General features: G+C 38.8%; 2 protein-coding genes across 3 annotated transcripts; one reads left to right on the forward strand and one right to left on the reverse strand.

Annotated features, from left to right (window-relative positions):
- The first annotated feature begins 1,946 nt into the window (after positions 1-1,946).
- On the forward strand, positions 1,947-8,951 carry LOC110769796 (auxilin-related protein 2-like). 2 transcript variants are annotated; one of them, XM_088251805.1, is made up of 8 exons: positions 1,947-2,953; positions 4,452-6,174; positions 6,250-6,370; positions 6,474-6,574; positions 6,741-6,806; positions 7,297-7,386; positions 8,054-8,230; positions 8,445-8,951. In XM_088251805.1, the coding sequence occupies exons 1-8, from the start codon at positions 2,322-2,324 to the stop codon at positions 8,481-8,483; spliced, it is 2,949 nt and encodes a 982-aa protein (XP_088107931.1). In that variant the 5' UTR covers positions 1,947-2,321; the 3' UTR covers positions 8,484-8,951. The 2 variants fall into 2 exon arrangements, with proteins under 2 accessions (XP_088107931.1, XP_088107932.1); XM_088251806.1 differs by having other exon boundaries at positions 1,948-2,953; positions 4,455-6,174.
- Positions 8,952-9,971: 1,020 nt separating this feature from the next.
- On the reverse strand, positions 9,972-12,269 carry AAP4 (amino acid permease 4). The gene is made up of 6 exons (XM_021973845.2): positions 12,026-12,269; positions 11,675-11,908; positions 11,392-11,485; positions 11,067-11,281; positions 10,831-10,970; positions 9,972-10,735 (listed from the first exon to the last, which is right to left on the reverse strand). The coding sequence occupies exons 1-6, from the start codon at positions 12,129-12,131 to the stop codon at positions 10,082-10,084; spliced, it is 1,443 nt and encodes a 480-aa protein (XP_021829537.2). The 5' UTR covers positions 12,132-12,269; the 3' UTR covers positions 9,972-10,081.
- Between the last annotated feature and the right edge of the window lie 9,357 nt (positions 12,270-21,626).

The following is a 21,626-nucleotide window of genomic DNA, read 5'->3' on the forward strand; positions in this document are numbered from 1 at the left end:
GGAAGATCCCATTCACCAAAAGATCTTTATGACCTTCCTCCTTCTATAAATACCCCTCACCAATCTCTGGACAAAGGTAATAACTCATCTGATAGTAAAAGCTCCATTTCTCGTTATCTTCAACCTCAAATAACCTCTGACTTAGTCATCGGAGAGGGATCAAGCTGGGATCACCCCAGTCTGCCCTACTTTTGACCTTGTTCTATGTATGCAGGTTCACGCCCAGGTCCATACATCATCAAGATTAACATTAGCCCAGGCTATTTACGAAGAGGGAAAACCTAGGGACTAACAAGAAGTACCATTAAATTAAGGCTTATTTATGTAGATGGTACTTGTGCTTTCAAAGTTGTCTTAGATTACCACCTGTGCTTTGAAACATCTCAAAATACCCCATATACTTTTAAAAACTATCTCACGTTACCCATTCCGTCAGTATTAAGGACGATCCGTTACGTGGTGTGGGCCCCATTTCTTTGAAATTGCTTAACAATATTTTCATGACCATAAAAACCAGTCTCATTTCATCTCCAAGCTTCTGTAATCCAAAACCCCACTTTTCAAGCTTAAGAAATCATAACCAACATTGGTGGTGCCACTGGTGGTTGTGCTGCCAATAGTGTCAATTCCACAACTGCAATTCTTTGCATCTTGAAGCCCTAAATTGCAAGAAAAGCAAACCCCCCTGCCTCCACTCTTCAAAGGCTCATTGGGTTCTTCAAGATCTTCGAATATTTGGATGTTCAAGTTTGGTTTCTTTTCTAGATGTTGGTCTGCCTCCTTCCCTTGAAGTCATAAGCATTAAGAGCACCTCCAGCGTAGGAGCCCTGCCTGGGCAAAAGGCCCCCCGCCAGCCCATTTCCCCCTCCAGCGCAGGAAATCCAGCCCGGGCAAGAGCTGGGTCCCACGAGCCCAGGCAAGCCCACAGGCAAATTCAGCCCGAGCTGCTGCTTGGGCAGGATGATGCAATGCTGACGTCATAATGACGTCAGCAACAAAAAAAATTTGAAAAAAAATGGAAAAGAAAGGAAAAAAAAAACCAAAAATTCCAGAATTTTTTTAAATAAATACCTAGGCATATTCTTTATTTCCCACACCAAAAACTCTATACAAATTCATCTATTCATATCTAATATAAATAGTATTTGCCCTTGCCCTAGCCTTCCAAGAGTGGAACCAACTAAGGCAAGGCTGCCACTATTCATGTGAATAGTGGCAGCCCTTGCCTTGCCTTAGCCTTCATGGGTGGACATGCTCTAAGGAGTGTGATTCGTTGATGTATTTCGCAAAATACCAAATTCCCCCAAATCTAAGAAGAAAAGAGATATGGCAGTGTAAAAGTTTGAAATCATTAGTAGAGAAAGAAGAGGTTAGTTCTTCGTCTTCCTCTTCTTCTCATCAAGAGAAAGAGGAGGATTGTCTTGAATATATTAGCATCAGTTCTTGCCCAAATCTGAAATTGAAAAAGTGAAAATCTGGGGTAAGAAAACAAAACCCAGAAATTCTAGCTTTAAAGTCCAACGCCAAACAATGATTTCTTCTCCAGATTCTCCCAAAATCGAACCCCACCTCAAATTTTCATAAATCCTAGCCCTCTTCTCACCCAATTTTCCCTTTTCTGAAACTAAATAACCCTTATTCTCCATTGTTAAGCGATTTAAAAGAAGTGTGGCTCACACCATGTAACGGAACTTCTCTTAATACTGACAGAACGAGTAACGTGAGACAGTTTTTAAAAGTATAGGGGGTATTTTGAGACGTTTCAAAACACAGATGGTAATCTGAGACAACTTTGAAAGCGGGCATGTACATAAATAAGCCTTAAATTAAACTATTTTGACGATTATACTCATTAATTTTCTTTTTCCTGACCAACGTAACATTTATAATATTATATAATATAATTGATTGTAAAATTGTAAATGATTAGGCCAAAAATAGCCACCAAAATCTTCCTCCCATCTTTTTCCTTCTCAACACCATTTCACCAAGAAGGCTGGTTGAAGAAGGAAAAGAAAGAACGAGCGAAAAAGAGGAAACATTCAAAAACAACAAAAATAAATAAAGGAAGAGAGAGATTCAAAACTCAAAAACCCAAAAACAAGTGAAAAGGGCAGGTCAGATTTCCTGTTCTACCATACCACCCTCCCTCCTCACCCATTCTTTCTTTCTCAATATTTTCTCAGATCCCAAACAACCTTTCCTCTCATTCGACATGATCACGCTCGTTTGAGATCCTTCATTTTGTTTTGTACAGCCAAAAACCAATAACACAACAAAAATAAGGGGGAAGAGAGGGAGACCTAGAAAGGCCAAACGCCATGAACGACTTCGAGGGTCTCTTGGCCTCCGATTTCGGGTTCAAACCCTCAGGCAAATCGGCCCCAATGTCTGCTTCTTCAGCTAATTCTTCAAAGGCCCCAAACTTCGATCTCGGATCTAGTGGGCCCTCCCGATCAACTCGCGCCACCAATTCCTTCAGTGGGTCTCTCGCCGACGATCGCGATTCGATCTTCGGACCCTCAAAAACCCAAGACTTTGGCGATATCTTCGGCGGCTCGGCGAGGTATTCGACCAAATCGGAGAGCCGTGGCGAGGATGCGGCTTTCAACTTCGACTCTATGTTTGGCGGGTCTACTGATTCGGTTCCAAAGTCGTCGAATCCAGGGCCCGTTTACGATAAACCCGTTTACGACGACGACATTTTCGATGGCGTCCCGGGGCTGAAGAGCACGTCTTCAAAAGTCAAGTACGAGGACGTTTTCTCCACGGTCAAGTCGCCGCCGTCCAAGGGGAGTAGTAGTGGATTTGATGACCTTCTTGGCGGCTTTGGTAAGGTAGAGCCCCAATTGAAGAACTCAGGTTCCAGAGGATCGGATAGAGCTGAGAAGGTTGTGCCGGGTCTCGATGATTTGTTACCTGGGTTTGGAGGTAGTAACCCCGCTAGTGAAAGGTATTGGCATTTGCTTTCATTGCTATATGGGTTTTACTTTTATATTTAGGGAACATGTTATTTTCTTGTTTAATCATGTATCAGTAGTCAAATTTAGATCAATTCTGTGCAATCACTTTTTAATTTGAATATATTGGCTGTTTACGTCTGTTTCTACTTTGTCTTGTGTAGCGGAATCATGCATTGTTTTTTTTTTTTTTTTTGTAAATGTTCAATTGGAATTGTACCCGAGTGTTGTTGGTGAGGCAAAATTTTACATTCTTAAGGACAGAAAATTGTATGATGAACAATTTGGATCAATATGCTTTACCCAATTTTTGATCAACTTGCATGGTGGATTTTAAATTTTGGTTCCTACTAATGATATTTGGATGCTCATTGTTAGAATTCTTAATTTTCTGAATTCGGCTTGCAGTGTATTATTTGTTGAATTGGCATTTATTCCCAAGTCCTGATGAATGATAGTGATAGATCAAGTGATGCTTCACTTTTGATGGGTCACATTGGATTGGTTGAAATCGAGACATGGACTTTGAGGATCATTTATGGTCTGAATTGTTGCTGTACTTTTTCTTTGGAATATCTTATAATTCACTGGTATTACCTATTCAGATTTCTTACTCTGCAACAATGTTTGACTTTGGCTAAGGTTTTGGATTTTGATTCTGTAATGTGGTGCTGTGATTTCCATGAACTGTGTAGAATGAAGTTATAATTTTCCTGACTGTGTAGAAGGAAAAATTAAGGCACATAAACTCATAGGTATGAGGGGGAAAAGTGCAATCCTAGTTTTTAAAATTCATTGTCATATGGTACTTTGAGGGTGAATGATGAAAGTGATGATTTTCCCCTGTGCTTCACTAGCAATTAGGTAGTTAATTTTTATTTTTCTTGGGTCAAACGAGAGATAAGGAGAAGGTTCAGTTGAACACAGTTAGTTAGGTTCTGAGTTTTGGCCCCCTCCTCTCTCTCTCTCTCTCTCTCTCTCTCTCTCTCTCTCTTACAGTCAGCCAACATAAGATGCTCTTGTTGTTTCAAGCAAGAACCTAATCAATCATCTAGATTCACAATCTCGAAAGAGAAAAGTTTCCTTATATGTATAGAGTGATTCATATAGTATTGAGCTTGGGTATTTCCACATTTCACAGGGAAGAACACTGATAAACCTTCAGTCAGATTAGACAATTTAAATTTAAAAGTTTCAGACAAGCCTGACCTGTTATTAGCATGAAAGTATCGTGCAATGTCTGAACTTTTGGTTTTGGGTAATTATATGAGCATTCACTATAAAAAAATTTATTTATTTATTTGTAAATGGAATGTATGCAGTTAAATTTAATTCTGATTTATCTTTGATGTATAGTGTTCTGATGTATTCTTAAATTCATCAACCTTTTTTAGTTGCATTGCTTTTTCTGTAAGCATGACGGTACCTTCATGTTCATTTTAAGTAAAAATCTTGCTTCATTTATGCATCTGTACTGTATTTTTTATGTAGCAGGTCAACCTCGGAGGCCAATTGGCCCCCTCAAACGAATGCCAATAATCTGTCTAAAACAACCTCCAAGGTGATGGAAGATCCTTTTGTAGTATCAGGGCAGTTTAAGGATCCCTTGGAAGAAATAAGTAGACTTTCTAAATCTGCAAGCTCAAAGGTTGATAGTCCATCTGTTGATAATGGGCAAGCATTTGATGATATTGATCCCTTTGATGGCCTTGGGAAGTCAGTCCCAGCATTTTCATCGGGAAGAAATTACAGGGGAAAGGATAGTGGCAATTTAAGGGCAGATACAAGCACAAATAACAGCAGAGCTTCAACTGCTAAAGAATCAACTGAGAAGCCTTCTGTGAGAAGTCCAGATAACCAGTCTCAGAAGAAGGTTCCTGTTGGCAATCATTGGGATTCTCATCAGACCTTGTTTGACATGCCTACAGTTTCAACTGATTCTCAGAAATCAGCTGGTCAAACTATGTCTCCACCTTCCTATGTAAATGCTAGTCCTAAGGAAGCAAATGTACAGGTGGATAGGTCTCCAAGATCTGAAGAAAACTTGTATTCATCTGATTATCTATGGCTCACTGTTTCAGAGATCCCTCTAATGACTCAGCCCACTAGTGCTCCACCACCGTCAAGACCACCTCCTCCAAGGCCAGTGCAGGTTTCGAAGGCAAGAATGGGTTCCCCTGCTACCACAAATGCGAGAAAGAAGGCTAGTGAATCTTCTACTCAGTTCTTTCAAGCTCCGAAGTCTGCTCCTGCTGCAGCAAGGGGCCCAGGTGTCTCTTCAATTGACGAACTTGAGGATTTTGCTATGGGTAAGAGCCAAAGTAACTTTGATGAACATGCAAATGGTCTTTCTGGTGAAGAATTGGAGATGAATTCAGTTGCTGCTGCCATGAAGGAGGCTATGGATAGAGCTGAGGCTAAATTCAGACATGCGAAGGAAGTGAGAGAGAGAGGAAGTACAAAGGCTGCTAGAAGTAAAGAAGCACAGCTGGAAAAGGATGAGAAAGCTATGCAGGATGAGAAAGAGCTTAGAGAAAAACAGGAGAGGTTGGATAGTGAACGGCTGCAGAGGGAAAGTGAAGAGGAAGATATGGAACAAAGTAGAGTGGAGAAAGAGAGGGAAATTGAGAGGGCGTGGGAAGAGAAAGAGAGAGAACAAAGGAAACTTGAAAGGGAAAGGGAAAGAACCAGAGAAATGGAGAGGGAAAGGGATAAGGCCAGACAAGCTGTGGAAAGGGCTACTAGGGAAGCACGAGAGAGAGCAGCTGCTGAAGCTCGCATAAAAGCTGAACGGGCTAAATCAGAGAGAGCTGCTGTAGACAAGGCAACTGCTGAAGCTAGAGAACGTGCTGAAAGGGCTGCAGTTCAGAGAGCTCAAGCTGAAGCTCGGGAAAGGGCTGCAGTGGAGGCAAAGGAAAGAGCAGAAAAGGCTGCTGCAGAAGCCAGAGAAAGAGCAAATGCAGAAGCAAAGGAGAGGGAAGCAAGGGAGAGAGCTGCTGCAGCAAGGGCTGGAGCTGAAGCACGAACAAGAGCTGAACGCGCTGCAGTAGAAAGGGCTGCTGCAGAGGCACGAGAAAGGGCTGCTGCAGAGGCTCGAGAAAGGGCTGCTGCTGCTGCTGCAAGGGCGAACCAACAAAAGAGTGAAAATGATCTTGAGCACTTTTTCAGCATGGGTCGAGCTAGCAGTGCACCACGACCTAGGGCTAATTCCTCGGTGAGGACAAGGTTGTAAATTTCTTTTTCATTAGCATTTGGAAATTGTGTTTTTGACTAGATGGCTTTATTTCAGGACCCATTTCAGAACAGGCAAGAGCCTGAAGTTCCAAAGACATCAAGCACTGCTTCCTCGAATATAAGAAAAGCAAACTCAACCACAAATATTGTTGACGATCTTTCAGCAATTTTTGGAGGTAGTTTGAAACTCGGCGTTCAGTTCAGTTATTTGATTGTAAATATTCTTGTGTAACTGTGTATAATGTTGCTTCTGCTGAACTTTCTAATTTTGGTGAAAAGCTGCTCCATCTTCTGGAGGAGAGTTCCAGGAAGTTGAAGGAGAAACTGAAGAAAGGCGAAGAGCCAGGTTAGAACGACACCAAAGGACCCAAGAGCGTACGGTATGTGTTTTCTTTCTTTAGATTTGTATATTTTAGTTCCCTTGAATATAATGGAAAGGATGTGTTCCTCTCAGAATCTGAACCAATTTATATCATGCGTACATGTGCCTGTGCTATGTTTTATTGTGGTATCTGAGAAGTTCTTATTGTTTTCTTTGTCTTTCAGGCAAAAGCACTGGCTGAAAAGAATGAGAGAGACCTTCACGCCCTAAGAGAGCAAGCTGAGAGACATGTAAATCACTGTCGTTTGCCATTAAATAACTGTCTTCCTATGTGCTGTATGACAGCTTCTTTCTGTCTGATTGGATGTATAGACTAGGTGAATATGCAGTATGGGTTTATGCTTGTTGTCATTGACCTATAATTGCATAAGAACATAAAGTTACTTGTTTTCGTTTTATAAATATAGAACTTAATCAAAGAGGTTGCGTTTGTGCCAACCAATTCAGTATTTATGTGCCACAAAGTTGCATCCCTGATATTAATTTTTCTTGGGATGCAAGTTTTGTCACTTGTAAGTGAGAGTATATTTCTTAACTTGCAACTGCTACAAATTGGTAAAATTTATTGGCTTGTCTTCACTTTTTGTATGTATGTATATGTCTACTTTAATTTGCTATGCAATTTATTTCCCTATATGTCTTAGCATCTCAGCTATACTGAAGCTCACATTAAGTTTGTCGAGTTATCACTGATTGTTTTATTCTTGTAAATTTCTTCAGAGGATTGCTGAAACACTAGATGTTGAGATCAAGCGTTGGGCTGCAGGGAAAGAGGGGAATTTGCGTGCTCTGCTGTCGACCATGCAATATGTATGTTTAATTGAAATATTGCCATTCTCAGATGCTCCTCATTTTGATTATTTTATGTTTTCCTTTTGTGTTGAGGTACATGGGGTTTTGGGTATCATGGGGCACTTCCTTCTTTCCTTTATGGAACAATGGTTTCTGTGGTTGGTTATGAGGTGGGTTGTAGGTTAACTTATAGCCACAAATATGAGGTGAAGTCCTACTAGAGAATGGTGAAGAAGGTCAGCAGCTTGTGCTTGCATGGGAAACCATTAGTGGCATGCTAGCGCTCCTTTTAATGCTGTCTTCTTTGTTTGAGAGCCATATCTGCAAGGTTCTTTAAATGTACAATCTTGGAGAGTTTTTTTTGGGTGTTCTTATCTTCATATGGTGGTCAGACTGTAGACTTTCTTCTGCATCATTGTTTTGTTGTTGCAAGTTGAAAAGGCAGTGTTTAGGCGGAAATACCAAATCAGTTTAGGTTTCTTTTCTTTAGTCTCATAAAGCCCGTGTTTCTTCTGAATCATTGTTTTGTTGTTGCAATTTGGATGAGTAAATATAAAACTGTGTTTCTTATTATGTGTGCTCAAAGTACTTGATAGTGGTGGATATACTTGAATATTGAATGGTTCCACAATTATTGAAAAATTTGTGCTGGTTACACTAACTTAACTGTTTGAATGATCATCAGGTTCTCTGGCCTGAATGCGGTTGGCAGCCAGTTTCTTTGACTGATATGATTACTGCTGCCTCAGTTAAGAAAGTATATAGGAAGGCAACTTTGTGTATTCATCCTGATAAAGTACAACAAAAAGGTGCCAATCTTCAACAGAAGTATATAGCCGAGAAGGTGTTCGACCTCCTTAAGGTAATTTCTACAAATCAAAGTATTATTTCGTTGAGCTGTTTATCGGTGACCCATTAGTGTTGCTTTTGTGCTGCTTTAGGTATTATTAGTGATTACATCAGAGAATAATTAGGTTGCTTGATTTGACATTAGTATTATTATACACGTCTGGGTAGTTTGGTATGGACACTAGTATTCCTGTAGAAAGCTGATTGCACTCGTTGAATTATTATAGGAAGCTTGGAACAAGTTCAATTCAGAGGAGCTTTTTTGAAACCCTTAAATGATTCTACTGCTTCGAGTTACTTCATTTGGCAACCAGATCATTTGTCATAAGGGAAGAAGAATCTTCGCTTCTTTTTAGAAGAAAGACTTCGCATCGGTGATGGTGGAAATTTTGATTGAATTTGAAAATATATTGAGAGAGGCTTCCATTTGCCACTGAGATGCCTGGATGGTATTCTCTTATATTTCCCTTTTTAATTCCCCTCTCTCTCTCTTGTAATTGTTTATTTAGGGGATCCAGGGGTTTTATGATGTTTGAAAGATCGCTTTATGAAAAATGGGAAAGGCTGGTTGATGTAGAATGCCATATTGTGTGGTATTGCACAAAACTTTTTTCAGTGATTCACTTGATGTTAGGTTGGGCAGATTTTGCCCTTTTTATTTTTGTATTTGTTTGTGATATAGCACATTCTGTTGAATATAAATATATATACCATTATTTGTGTTGATATCAAAACATTCATATATCAATGTATGATTGAGCTCTGTGAGTTTTTATGAATTCAATCTGCTTTTGTACTTTCTTTTTTTCGAATAACAATCTTTCACCGTCAAAAACAGACAATTTGGAAAAGTTGTACTTAAACATGCCTCCCTATTATTTTATCTCTAGAGCTTTTATTTGACACAAACTTGGGGTTAATCTTAACTCTAACATGCATTGCATACTTTCTTGCCATTGTCACTTGGAGGCTTAATTGTTGTGTGCGTGGTTGAAGATAAACCTTATGGAGCATGAAGTCCCAAAGTTCATGCTTTAGCCTAAACTGAGATTGCATTAGCAGTTTGGGTTGCTATAGGGTTAGGAAGAACTCCATCCTTAGTCTCTTTCTTCTCAGTGCCAGTATGTTTGGCTGTCAATCCTAAAATCTACTGTAGTTATTAGGGCTGTTTGCTTTTTGGCAAAAGAAAGTTCGGGCTGTTTGCTGTATCTACTCAAGGTAATGATCATAGAGAGATGGAATTGGGGCAACTTCTGGCTTTTTCTCGTTAAGATTACTCAGAACAGTGCAATAGGCCTTTCATTCTTTAAGAGTCGAGCAAACTAAAGCTTGACTGATGAAATGGTTTTCTACTAGACTGATAGCTGTTATTTTGAGCAGCTGTAAACATCACTTATAAACTTAAACTAAAAGTTGACTTAATAACATGTAGCCTTGGACCTGAGGTCATAGGTTCGATTACCCCCTCTTCCAATATCGCTTGTGTAAAAAAGAGGCTGACTTAATACAACTTGAACTTTGATTTTTGTAACATTGGGATGACTTGGATAATACTATCTGATTATGAGTTTTGTTTTCATTAATGGTTGGAGATTTTCTACAACACTGATGTTAATAGTTGAAGGTTGTAACCCACCTTCAGATTGGATTTGAGAAATTTGAAGCTTTGAGTTGTGAGGGGTTTTGGTATAAATATCAGTTAGCTGGTGATGAGTCATACAAACTAACCAGTTTAGTAGCCACCAACTCACGGATAATCATAAAATGGTAATCAATTACAGCAATTTACAAATTTACAGGGAATGGAAGTGAATTTCACTGATTTCCTTTTGCGTACAGTCAAAGGTTAGTCAGTGACATAGATTTAGTAGCTGGTTTTGAACGGTCGGTAAACCTTCAAGTCGAGCATGACGCCGGCAATTGAACCGGCAGCAGCAACTAGAGAAATTACCAGGCAAGCAATGCTCAACATTTGGAGGCAAATCCATCTTGTGCTCCATTTTGGAATCTGCTTCTGTGCAATATACATCTCAACTGGGAAATAGACAGTTAATGGCCAAAATCCCAATGCCCCAAGTAGCCCCACCACGTCATTGAAGAAGGGAAGCAGCATTGATATTATTGTGGTTAGCATCACGAATTTTGTTCTCCAAACCAGTCGAAAGAGGTTTAACTTAAATGAGGGTAGCCCAGGCACTGGGACTCGAAACTCTTTGGTGATAAGCTTGCTCTCAGGCCATCTCTGTGCTGCCCATTTCTCAACAAAGGCAAAGATGGGTTGGCAAAATACTTGATATGCTCCAACAAGGTGGACTACTTTGGCGGCATTAGCAATATCAAGCAGCCAAAATGGGTTGTAGAAGCCAAAACCGGTGAGAAGATTTCCAGGGGCAAAGTCTCCGAAAGCTGCATAGCCCATGCACCCACAAAGCATGTAGAAAGTTGTTGTTACGGCGATGCTTAGCACGGTTGCCTTTTTCATGGTCTTTGCTTCTGATGGTGGGGCTTTGATGGTGTCCTGTGAGCCCAGGTTAGGTTAAACTTTAATTAGAGCTCAACCCTTGATCTTGTTTTTAGGGTTTTATTGCCGGTAATGGAAAAGAGTGAGGGTACCTGAATTTCAATGAGAATCACTGAATATGAGTAGGCAAAGGCTATGTCACCAAGAGCTTGGAAACTCCTCCACATCTTTTGAGTTTCGGTCACAGTTCCGATGCTTATGCCGGTGAGGCTGCCCCTAAAAGTCCCAGTTGCTGCTCCCGAAAACAGAAGAGAGCTCAAATCAGTTAGTATTTGCTTATTCAAATTCAACTTGAATGTTCAATAAGTTGGTATTTAGAAACACTGACTTGCAACTTTTACAATTCCAAGGGCAAGACCAATGGAAGAGTAGGTGAAAGACATAACAGCAGCAACAATTGATAGCCACCATATTTGATCAAAATCCGGGATTTGAGAAAGCAAAACTTCTGTGACGCCAAACAAGATCATGTAGGGGTTGCTTGACATATGACACGGCTTCTTTCCTCCACTCTCATGGAAGCAATTGGATCGCTTGATCGACCTGTCAAGGAAAATTAACCAAAATATTGAACATCAACCAAACATTCAAGATGCCAAGGAAAATCTAATCTCCAGCAATTGGTGTGTAAGTTGGAGGAATACACTACTAACATCATGCTAACAGATGCTGCAATGGTGTATCCAATGGCAATTCCAAAAAGGTTCAAATACTGAATTAGCCCACAAGCCTTGACCCTTGCTCCACCTGCATGAAGAGATTAAGATCATTTTCTTATTACAATATTTGGGTTTGGAAAACAACCCAATTATAATACGCCCTTGGAAACACAAGCAAGTCCGAGACTAGAGACGCGGAGAAATGTCACTAGACTAAAAGCTAGTTAGACAAATACGAGAGTAGAAAGTATGCAAATATTGTTATGTACATACATACCAAGAATGGAGCGGACAGCGTCTATGTAAGTATAGTTTCGCTTGCCGGTGAGGGGGTCACCGGAACGGTAACAGTCAGACAGGAGACATGAAGTGTAGTAGCTGACGAAGGAGAACAAGAACATGACAGATGGACCAGCAATCCATCCTAGCTGAGCAATGGCCCATGCCAAGGAAAGCACCCCAGATCCAATCACAGCCGTTATTATGTGTGCACTTGCGGTCCATACACTTCCTGCATGCATTAAACAGAAGACAGATTTTGTGAGATGCATACATGGTCATACAATATATACAACAATGTTGGTTTGGGACAGAGGAAACAGAACAGGGGAGGGGTTGGAAAAGCCACCAGTTCGTTTGAGCCGTCCGTCATCGTCAAAGCATTTGGAGCCATTGTTCTTTGGAACCACATCAATGGAGATGTCAAAGACTTGTTGATTGTTGTTCTCACTCATTTTTTGTATGAACAGAGCCAAAAAAGAGTAGGGGTTTTTTTTTTGCCCCCTTGGAGAAGTTAGAATTTAAAACCTAAACACAAATGCCTAAAGCAAAGCTAGAGAGACAACTCAAAGACTTTGGAGGAGAGAATTCGAGACTCTGAAGTGAGGTGGGAAGAGTGGGAGTGTGTGGGGGTATATATAACGGGTCCAAACGTCCTTGTGCTAAGAAAAGCAAACTTTAAAAAATAAAAAATAAAAAATTTGAAAATTTGAAAAATAAAAACAATACCGCACCTGATAATACATTGACTTTGTTCACCAAAAAAAAAAATAATACATTGACTTTAGGGTGATTGATTTTCACTGGTGGCACAACTCAACTTTGGGCCTACCACACATGTCAACATGATACGAGCGAATATAGCTAGCTTGACCTTGTGCAAAAAATTGCATGTCGGAAAAACCTTTCTGTGTCTTTTTTATTTTTATAATCTTTTTTTATTTTTTTTTTTTTAATATTTTTTTTTATTCTGACTTAAGTTTGTATACAAACATAGAACTGCGGATTAATAGTCTTGTTTCATTTGATACTAATTACTAACTCAAGCTCTCATGAGCAATGATTAATCGCAAAATACACCTAGAACATTAAAATGCTTTCGAGGTTAGTCCGAGTGGTGAGGGAAAGATCACATGCATGCGTGATGAAAAATGGGTTCAAATTAGAATCTTTCAAAAGTACGATACCTCAACAATTAAACAAAATCTAATTAGAAGGGTCTGTTTGGTATCCTATTTGGATTTAATTTTATAAACTCAAAAACAGATTTTAAGTCAAAAGCCACAAAAACCTATGCCCATTTTTAAAAACTCAAAAACACCCTAATTATTAAAAAAAAAAAAAAAGTGAGGTTTTATAATTTTTTTCTCTCTCCTCCCTCACTCCACACTTTCTCTCTTGTGTCTCTCTTCTCCCTCTCTCTACACACACACACACTCTTTTTCTCTCCTTCCTCTCTCGTCTCGTCTCTATCTCTCCTGCCTCTCCTGTCTCTCTCTCTCCCTCTCTCCTTCCTCTCTCCTTTTCTTTTGTTAATTTCAATTTGGGAATCTAGGGTTTCTGATTTCTGAATTTAATTTCAATTTGTTTAGATCTTAAAAATAGTTTGGAGTTCAATACCAAACAAGCTTTTAGATATTAAAATAACTGTTTGAAAATTCATGTTTTTAAAAATAATCATAATTTTTTAATTTACTTTTTTGAGTAGAATACCAAATAAGCCTTACGGAATCATAAAGTTCAATAGAAAAGAGCCAACTACACGAGTGAGCCGTTTATACATAATGGTTTGATTTTTTTTTTTTTTTTTGGACGAAATACATAATGGTTTGATAAACCTCTTTTGGCATATCATTTCATATGCCAATACTGTAACCCGTGGGGCATAGCATAGTGAGTTTCTTGCCTGCATTATTGCAGGCTTTTCTACCCTTCTCCCTTTGTAATGAACACGAATATTGAAGCCAACTATATATATTTGATAATTTGAAACTCAAAAAAATAAAAAATAAAAAAGAAGGGGTAAGAAGTCAAATTCATCACTCACCTTTGGCGCTAAAGCTTAAACTAATTGATAAAAGATAACTTTTTTTTAGTGTATATCTTACTAAAGGTTGCTTTTTATCTCATGTGGATAGCTTCCCATTTTTACTGAAAGTGAAGAATCTGTGCTCCTTGTTCCTTATATTTGGTTTCATCTTCATGTTAGCATCAAACAATGTATCATGGTTTTTTATTCGTTTTCTTTTCTTTTTCTTTGCTTTTTTTCTAAGTGAATTGTGTGCTTGGTCCTATTACATTAAAGAGTCATGATAGAGGTACACAAGTTTCACAAAAACTATTTTACACATAACTATGGTGATGTGCCTGGCAATGGCGATATGTTTTGGTGTGTCATAGGGTTTGAAGCTAAGAACACTAGTCTGTATGTCAATGTCTTTTTCTAGTGGGTTAGACCCCGTTGGCAACTAAATTTTCATTATTAGATATATATTTTTCATTAAACCCAAGTATTACATTGAATTTGGATTGTAGCGATTTTAGGTACATCATTTTTAAATATACGTAGATAAATTATAGATACATCAATATTCTTAGATACATTAATTTAGAAATATGAATGAATCTACAATTTTTTACGTATATACATTCAAAATAGTGGTTAATCCCATCCTCCATATTATATCTCTTATTTGGTGCAAGAGATTATGAAAATCATTGCATGAAATACCTAAGAGCATTTGCAATGGTTAGGATCAATGCAATTTTATTGCCTAAAATTGAACTAAAACAGTAAAATCTTACTTGTAATGGTGTAATTTAGTTAATTACAATAAATGCAATTGCAATAGAGGGTGTTATGTGATGAACAACTATTGCAATTACAATAGGGTAACCATGGAACCCACATGCCAATTAAAAATAGAAAAAAATACTGCAATTAATGCATTATTCTGTTAATGCATTGCAATAGGCTAATCATGAGACCCACCTCTCTATTGAATTGCATTATACCTTTCTTTGCCTATATTTTTGAGGAAAAAAAAAAAAAAAAAATCAAAATATACAAGTTTGGCATGAAATTAATTAATTTTTTCTTCAAATATATTCAAAATCGATCTTTTTTTAAAGATCTCTTTGAGAATATTTCAAAGGTACAATTTTTAGTGTTATTAAATTTATCTATTTTATTTTATTTGAGTAGGAAAAATATCATGTAAGAAGATATAATCACTGATTGGAAGCTATTGAACTGTACCATTGTGAATAGATGCCAAAATAATGCATTGAACTATTAAACAACCATTGTGAATAGATGACAAAATAATGCATTGAACTATTAAACAACTATTGTCGATACTCTAATGCAATGGAGCTGAAAGCAAATGTGATAACTTTTCTTTTCTCTGTTTTGGGTTGAAAATAGGAGTGGTGTTTACGTTCACTAGTAAAAAGATTTTGTATTTGGGGCCTACCACTAAAAAGCCTAAAAATGTAAAGATTTTGTATAAGGTTGTAGCATCTGATTCTTACACGTTTTCATGCAAAACACTGAGGAGGGATAGGCTATTAATTTTCACTATAAAAGTGCTCTTATCATTTAGTGGGTACTCGGGAAGCATATCTTCAACTTCTCTTTCTGATTGCAAAGTGGGTGAGGAGTCTCAAATGGTCAATTATGAAGGTACGTGGTAGGCTGTGAGAAAGAGACATGTACTTTAATTTATAACCTATCCCAGATTAGTGTTCTTATAAGTTATAACTAAGCACACTTACTCAAATATACACATTTTTCATGTGGAGTTGGAGAAAGCATGAGAAAGCTTGTTTATTTTTCATACCTAAACAATGAGTTTATCATAGCAAATTAGTGTAATGGGTTTGTATCTCAAGTGGTTAAGAGTAATTACCATTGTTGTACTCAAGGTCTTGTGTTTGAATATCTCATCTCCAATATCGCTCGTATAAAAAAAGATATAGCAAAATAGTATATATCAAGCAATTCTTTAGCCTAGATTGGATAATTAGCTAAAATGGTTGAAAAATTTATAATAAAACCCATTTCTTGCATTGATTTTATATATAAACAGTAAAAGCCATAAATTGAAGTAAAAACCCAAAAAAGACCAATTGTTGTGTGAAATACCTTTATTGTCCTTACATTATGATTTTTAGGGAAAAAAAAAGGGTAAATTTCATTTTACTACCTGGAAGTTTCCCGAAATTCAGACTTTACCACATAAAGTTTTTTTCGTATCAACTTCATATCCAAAGTTTGATGTTTCTTCAGTTTTCATACATCCATCAATCATTCCGTAAAATACTCTATCAAATGATGACACAGCAGGATTTCATGCTACATGACATGGCATGTTTTCTTCTCAAATGATGATGTGGTTTAATGATTCGTCCAAATTTTGCCACATAGAACAAAAGGTAAAATAAATAATTTTGTTAAAAGGAAAAAGAAAATATAACAAAAACAAAGTGCCTCTCTCTCATCTTCTCTATTTGACAGCTACTAAACCATACGGTATAGTGGCTCTGATACCAAATTGTCACATCCCGGGATTGGCTCCGCCGTAGCACGATATTGTCCGCTTTGGGCCCCCCTCTTTGCGCTCACGGTTTTGTTTCTAGGAACTCACAAGCAACTTCCCAGTGGGTCACCCATCCTGGGATTTCTCTAGCCCTATGACTCTGAAGCCAATGAGCTCCCAAAAGGCCTCGTGCGACATGGAGGTCGGCATGTACATATAAGGCACATCACCCCCTCTTCGTTGGTCAATGTGGGATACTATAATCCACCCCCTTAAGGGCACGACATCCTCGTCGGAACACTCGCACCAAATGGTAGAGTGGCTCTGATACCAAATTGTCACATCCCGGGATCGGCTCCGCCGTAGCACGATATTGTCCGCTTTGGGCTCCCCCTCTCTGCCCTCACCGTTTTATTTCTGGGAACTCATGAGCAACTTCCTAGTGGGTCACTCATCCTGGGATTGCTTTAGCCTCAACTCGCTTAACTTCGGAGTTCCCATGACTCCGAAGCCAGTGAGCTCCCAAAATGCCTCGTGCTAGACGAAGGTAGGCAAGTACATATAAGGCACATCACCCCTTCTCTGTTGGTCGATGTGGGATATTACACCATGAGCTTGGCATGGCGATGTGGGTTCTTCGCCAACCTGACCATGAGCTTAGCATGGCGAGGTGGGTTCTTCGCCAACCTAACCATGAGCTCGGTATGGCGAGGTGGGCTCTTCGCCAACCTGACCATGAACTTGGCGAGTTGAGGTCGGCTCCTTGCTAACCTGACCATGGGCTTGGTATTGCGAGGTGGGTTCTTCACCGACCTGACCATGAGCTTGGTGAGCTAAGGTTGGCTCTTTGCGAACCTGAGCATGACCTCGGAGCTTTTCGTCCATCAAAGCTTGATAAAAATATAGCTCGGACCTTTTTTCCATCTGAGTTTGGCTAAAATTGATCTTAGACCTTTCGTCAGTATGAACTCGATAAACAATACAGCTCGGACCTTTCGTCCATATGAGCTTAATAAAAAATATAGCTCGAACTTTTCGTCTGTATGAGCTTGGCCTAAATTGAGCTTAGACCTTTCATCTATGTGAGCTCGATAAAAAATATAGCTTGGACTCTTCGTCCGGAGTTTGATAAAAAATGTAGCTCGTACCTTTCGTCCATTAGAGCTTGATAAAAATATAGCTCGGACCTTTCGTCCATCTGAGCTTGGCCAAAATTGAGCTTAGTCCTTTCATCCGTATGAGCTTGATAAAGAATATAGCTCGGACCTTTCGTCAACATGAGCTTGATAAAAATTGTGGCTCAGACCTTTCGTCAATCTGAGCTTGGCAAATCTATGGAGCTTGATTCCTTCCTAACTTGAATGTGGTGCTTTGAGTTACCTTGTTAAGGCTTGGAGAGACAATATGTTGGAAAAGGGAATCCAAATTTTATTCACTACCAAAAAAGTTGAAAACAAAACAAGAGCGAGCTCGAACGCTGGCTGACTAAGTTGAAAAACTAAAATACTACCTCATGAACTATCATAATAGAATAGTTCCACATCGAATGAAAAGAAACAAAACGAAAAATCTAAATCTCAAACTGATGATCTAACTCTGATAGCATGTAGATGATGATCAAATCACTGGTAATATTTCTTTAAATGCTCCGCGTTCCGAGGATGAGGCAAATTTGCTCCCCGGAGATCCATTAGTCGATAGGTGCCAGGGTTTACAACGTCAATGGCACGGTAAGACCCTTTCCAGGTCAGTCCCGAGCTTCCATTTGCTAGTTTGCGAGTAGCAAGCATGACCTTGCGGAGTACTAGGTCACCAACCTGGAAAGCTCGGTGTTTGACACAAGAGTTGTAGTAGTGAACTACATGTTGTTGGTATGAGGCATTGCGCGGTTGAGCCTGATCACGTCATTCATCTACTAAGTCCCCTCCTGGCATTGCTTTTTTTTTTTTTTTTAACTTGTACCTTCTCGTGGGTTGATCTCGACCCCACGATGGTTCCTTGCCAACTGACCATGAGCTTGGCATGGCGAGTTGGGTTCTATGCCGTCCTGACCATGAGCTTGGCATGGCAAGGTGGGTTCTTCGCCAACCTAACCATGAGCTTGGTATGGCGAGGTGGTCTCTTCGCCAACCTAACCATGAACTTGGCGAGTTAAGGTCGGCTCCTTGCCAACCTGACCATGGGCTTGGCATGGAGAGGTGGGTTCTTCACCCACTTGACCATGAGCTTGGTGAGCTAAGGTTGGCTCTTTGCGAACCTGAGCATGAGCTCGGAAAAGGTTGAGCTCGGAGTTTTTCGTCCATCAAAGCTTGATAAAAATATAGCTCAGACCTTTCGTCCATCTAAGCATGGCCAAAATTGAGCTTAGACCTTTCGTCCGTACTCAATAAAGAATATAGCTCGGACCTTTCGTCCATATGAGCTTGATAAAAAATATAGCTCGAACTTTTCGTCTGTATAAGCTTGGCAGAAATTGAGCTTAGACCTTTCGTCTATATGAGCTCAATAAAAAATATAGCTCGGACTCTTTGTCTAGAGCTTGATAAAAAATATAGTTCGTATCTTTCGTCCATTAGAGCTTGATAAAAATATAGCTCGGACCTTTCGTCCATCTGAGCTTGGCCAAAATTGAGCTTAAACCTTTTGTCCGTGTGAGCTCGATAAAGAATATAGCTCGGACCTTTCATCCACATGAGCTTGATAAAAATTGTGGCTCAGACCTTTCGTCCATCTAAGCTTGGCAAATCTATGGAGCTTGATTCCTTCCTGACTTGAATGTGGCGCTTTGAGTTACCTTGTTAAGGCTTGGAAAAGGGTATTTTTAACTCACTTTTTAGCTTTTGTTCCATAAACCGAATCGTTATAAGTCAGTTCAGTCATGATTAAAGATGTTTATAACTATCGATTCAATGAACCAAACCGATCAAGTTTTGTGTTATCAAAATATTGCAAAACTGCGCACTTTGGGGGATCCAAACCCTAAATTTAGGGGTCCAAATGAGGTCCCCAAGTGGACTACTTGGCTTTGATGTTAAATGTATGTACAACCATGGTATTTAATGACTTCTTAAAGAAATTAAAAAATATTATAAAAAAATCTCTCTGATCCCTAGCAGCTTCACTCATCCACTCTCGTATCTCTCTCTCTCTCTTTTTTTTTTTTTTTTTTTTGGTCTCTAGCCGATTCTTCTCCTCCCTATCTCTCTCCTCTTCATCACCGCCCTTCTTCTTTATCTCCCCCTCTCGATCTTTATCGTTGTCGAACTGTTCCGACCGGATTCATTGGTTCAACCGATAGTCAGTAAATCGATGGAGTAGGCGTCAGTGGGGGCTTCGATTTTGACATTCCGACCACCATTGGTTTGGTTGTCGGTGTGTGCCTCTCGGTTCCCCTAGCCATATCCATTACAATGCCACAGTTCCCTCCATACGAAATCCTAAATCCTTTTATAAGATGCAGTCATTAGTAAGCCCTAATATGTAGATGAACTAAAATATCCCTTCATGTGAGAGACACGTGATACGTTTTTAACAAAAAAGTGGACAAAACTTGATGTAAGTGATAAATTGCAACACTTTTAGAGTCTATGTCATTAATAATAAACATTGAAAATTCATTTGGTAATTGTGAAAAGTTTAAGTGCATGTCTGAAAAATATATATATACATATTTTTCTTTTTAAAAGAGCAAAGTTTACAAGAAGCCCAAAAGTTTGTAATCAATATTGAAGCCAATTATATATATAGAGAACGCTTCAGTTGAGAGATTCTTCAAATAAACTTATTTGAACCTTTGTAGGGCCCACTATGCATTGTATTTTACTAATATAAACTATTTATTTAATCGATATTCATTCAAAAAAATCACTTGAATCCGATATCATTTGACCACTCAATTAAATTATTGAAATTTAAGTACTTTCTTGAAGCACCATATTCATTAATTTTGTAGGACACAATTAGATGTCGAAACTATTTCTTATTTGTCTAATTTTTTGCAAAAATGATCTATGAATGTAGAATTAAAAAATAGATAGTTCAGATCATTGAATTTTTTTTTTAAGTATGCCCTAAAGCCCCTCAAATAAAATTATTTGAGGATCCCTCAATAGATTATATATCATGTGTAGTGCGGCATGCCAACTTGGTTAGCATTGCTCGCATCACATAATGTCCCTTTTGATTATGTTGTTTCCTGATTAGTGAATACTTGATTGTGACAATGCACGTTGGAACTCATCATTCTGAGAAGGTTGACAACAAATGAAGGAGAAGGACCATTCAAAGTGGCTTGAAGGTTTTCAGCACCAAATTCACTGGTGGGTCTCCCAGCACGAGTATTGAGCATGCACTGGCATTTGGTTTATTAAGATTCCACGTCCGATCCTATATATATAGGGACTGAATTTGCATAGCTACAAGCCCCTACTTTTGTCTACAAGAGATTCGGGTGAATTTGCACCACTTGAATATTTGCACAACTTGCTGATATATATCTATCACCATGTGCCCATTTTCAAATTCAAATCATTAGAAAAAAAAAATTTGTAGCCAAAAAGCTCACATTCCATAATAGTAATTACTAACTAGCAATGGCGATCAGTTGCAGCTTTGTTAAAGCAATGGAGGAGAGCTCAGATTCGATTGACCACTTTTCTTATAAATCTAAGCTTTATATTTATAATCGGGAGACTATTAATATAAATCAATACAAGAAAGGGAAAACCTCCATTTTCAATTTTACACTTTTCTTTTAGATTCAAAAGGGATCAATTGCTTCAAGGAATAATAGTACATCAACCATAATGTTTTGTCTAATGCTTGATTTTATGGTGAAATCGTCGAGCTAAGACAACACGGTGGATACTAGTGCTGCTGCGTCTTTCTTCTTCCCCTCCTAGTCTGTCTATTGTATTGCATTTTGGTTTTGTTGTCCCCCCTGTGGCTCCGACTTCCTTGCTTTTTGCTGTTGTATTTCTGCTGGGTTTGGCTTCTTGGCTGCTCCCCAATGGAATGAAAGCACTGTTTCTGACCACAAAAAAAGAAAAAAAGACAACGGACTATGCGGCAGTCTTAAGGACATTTAGGCAGTGAATAATACCAAATGTTGCGGGTACCACACATCTCTCGTAGGGGTGAAATCTACTAGACCCTGAACTCTAAACTCAGTTTTCGCCGTAATCGATTGCCCCTCCTCAGTTACCCCTCCCTCTAGTTCAAATATAAAGCCCTAACCCGGTCTGCAAAGGTAAGACTAAGACTCCAAATGCTGTACTTCCCTAAGTTGTAATGTAATTGCAAACTTGGAGAACTCCAATTATCCAAGACCACTTCACAAGAGAGTTGTAAGCATGAACTACCATAGTGTAATAAAGTAAAATATTCACCGCTCAACAGTAACACCTGCCT

This window comes from Prunus avium, chromosome 4 (genome assembly GCF_965620075.1).
Source record: "Prunus avium chromosome 4, drPruAviu1.hap1.1, whole genome shotgun sequence".
Classification (NCBI taxonomy): Eukaryota; Viridiplantae; Streptophyta; class Magnoliopsida; order Rosales; family Rosaceae; genus Prunus; species Prunus avium.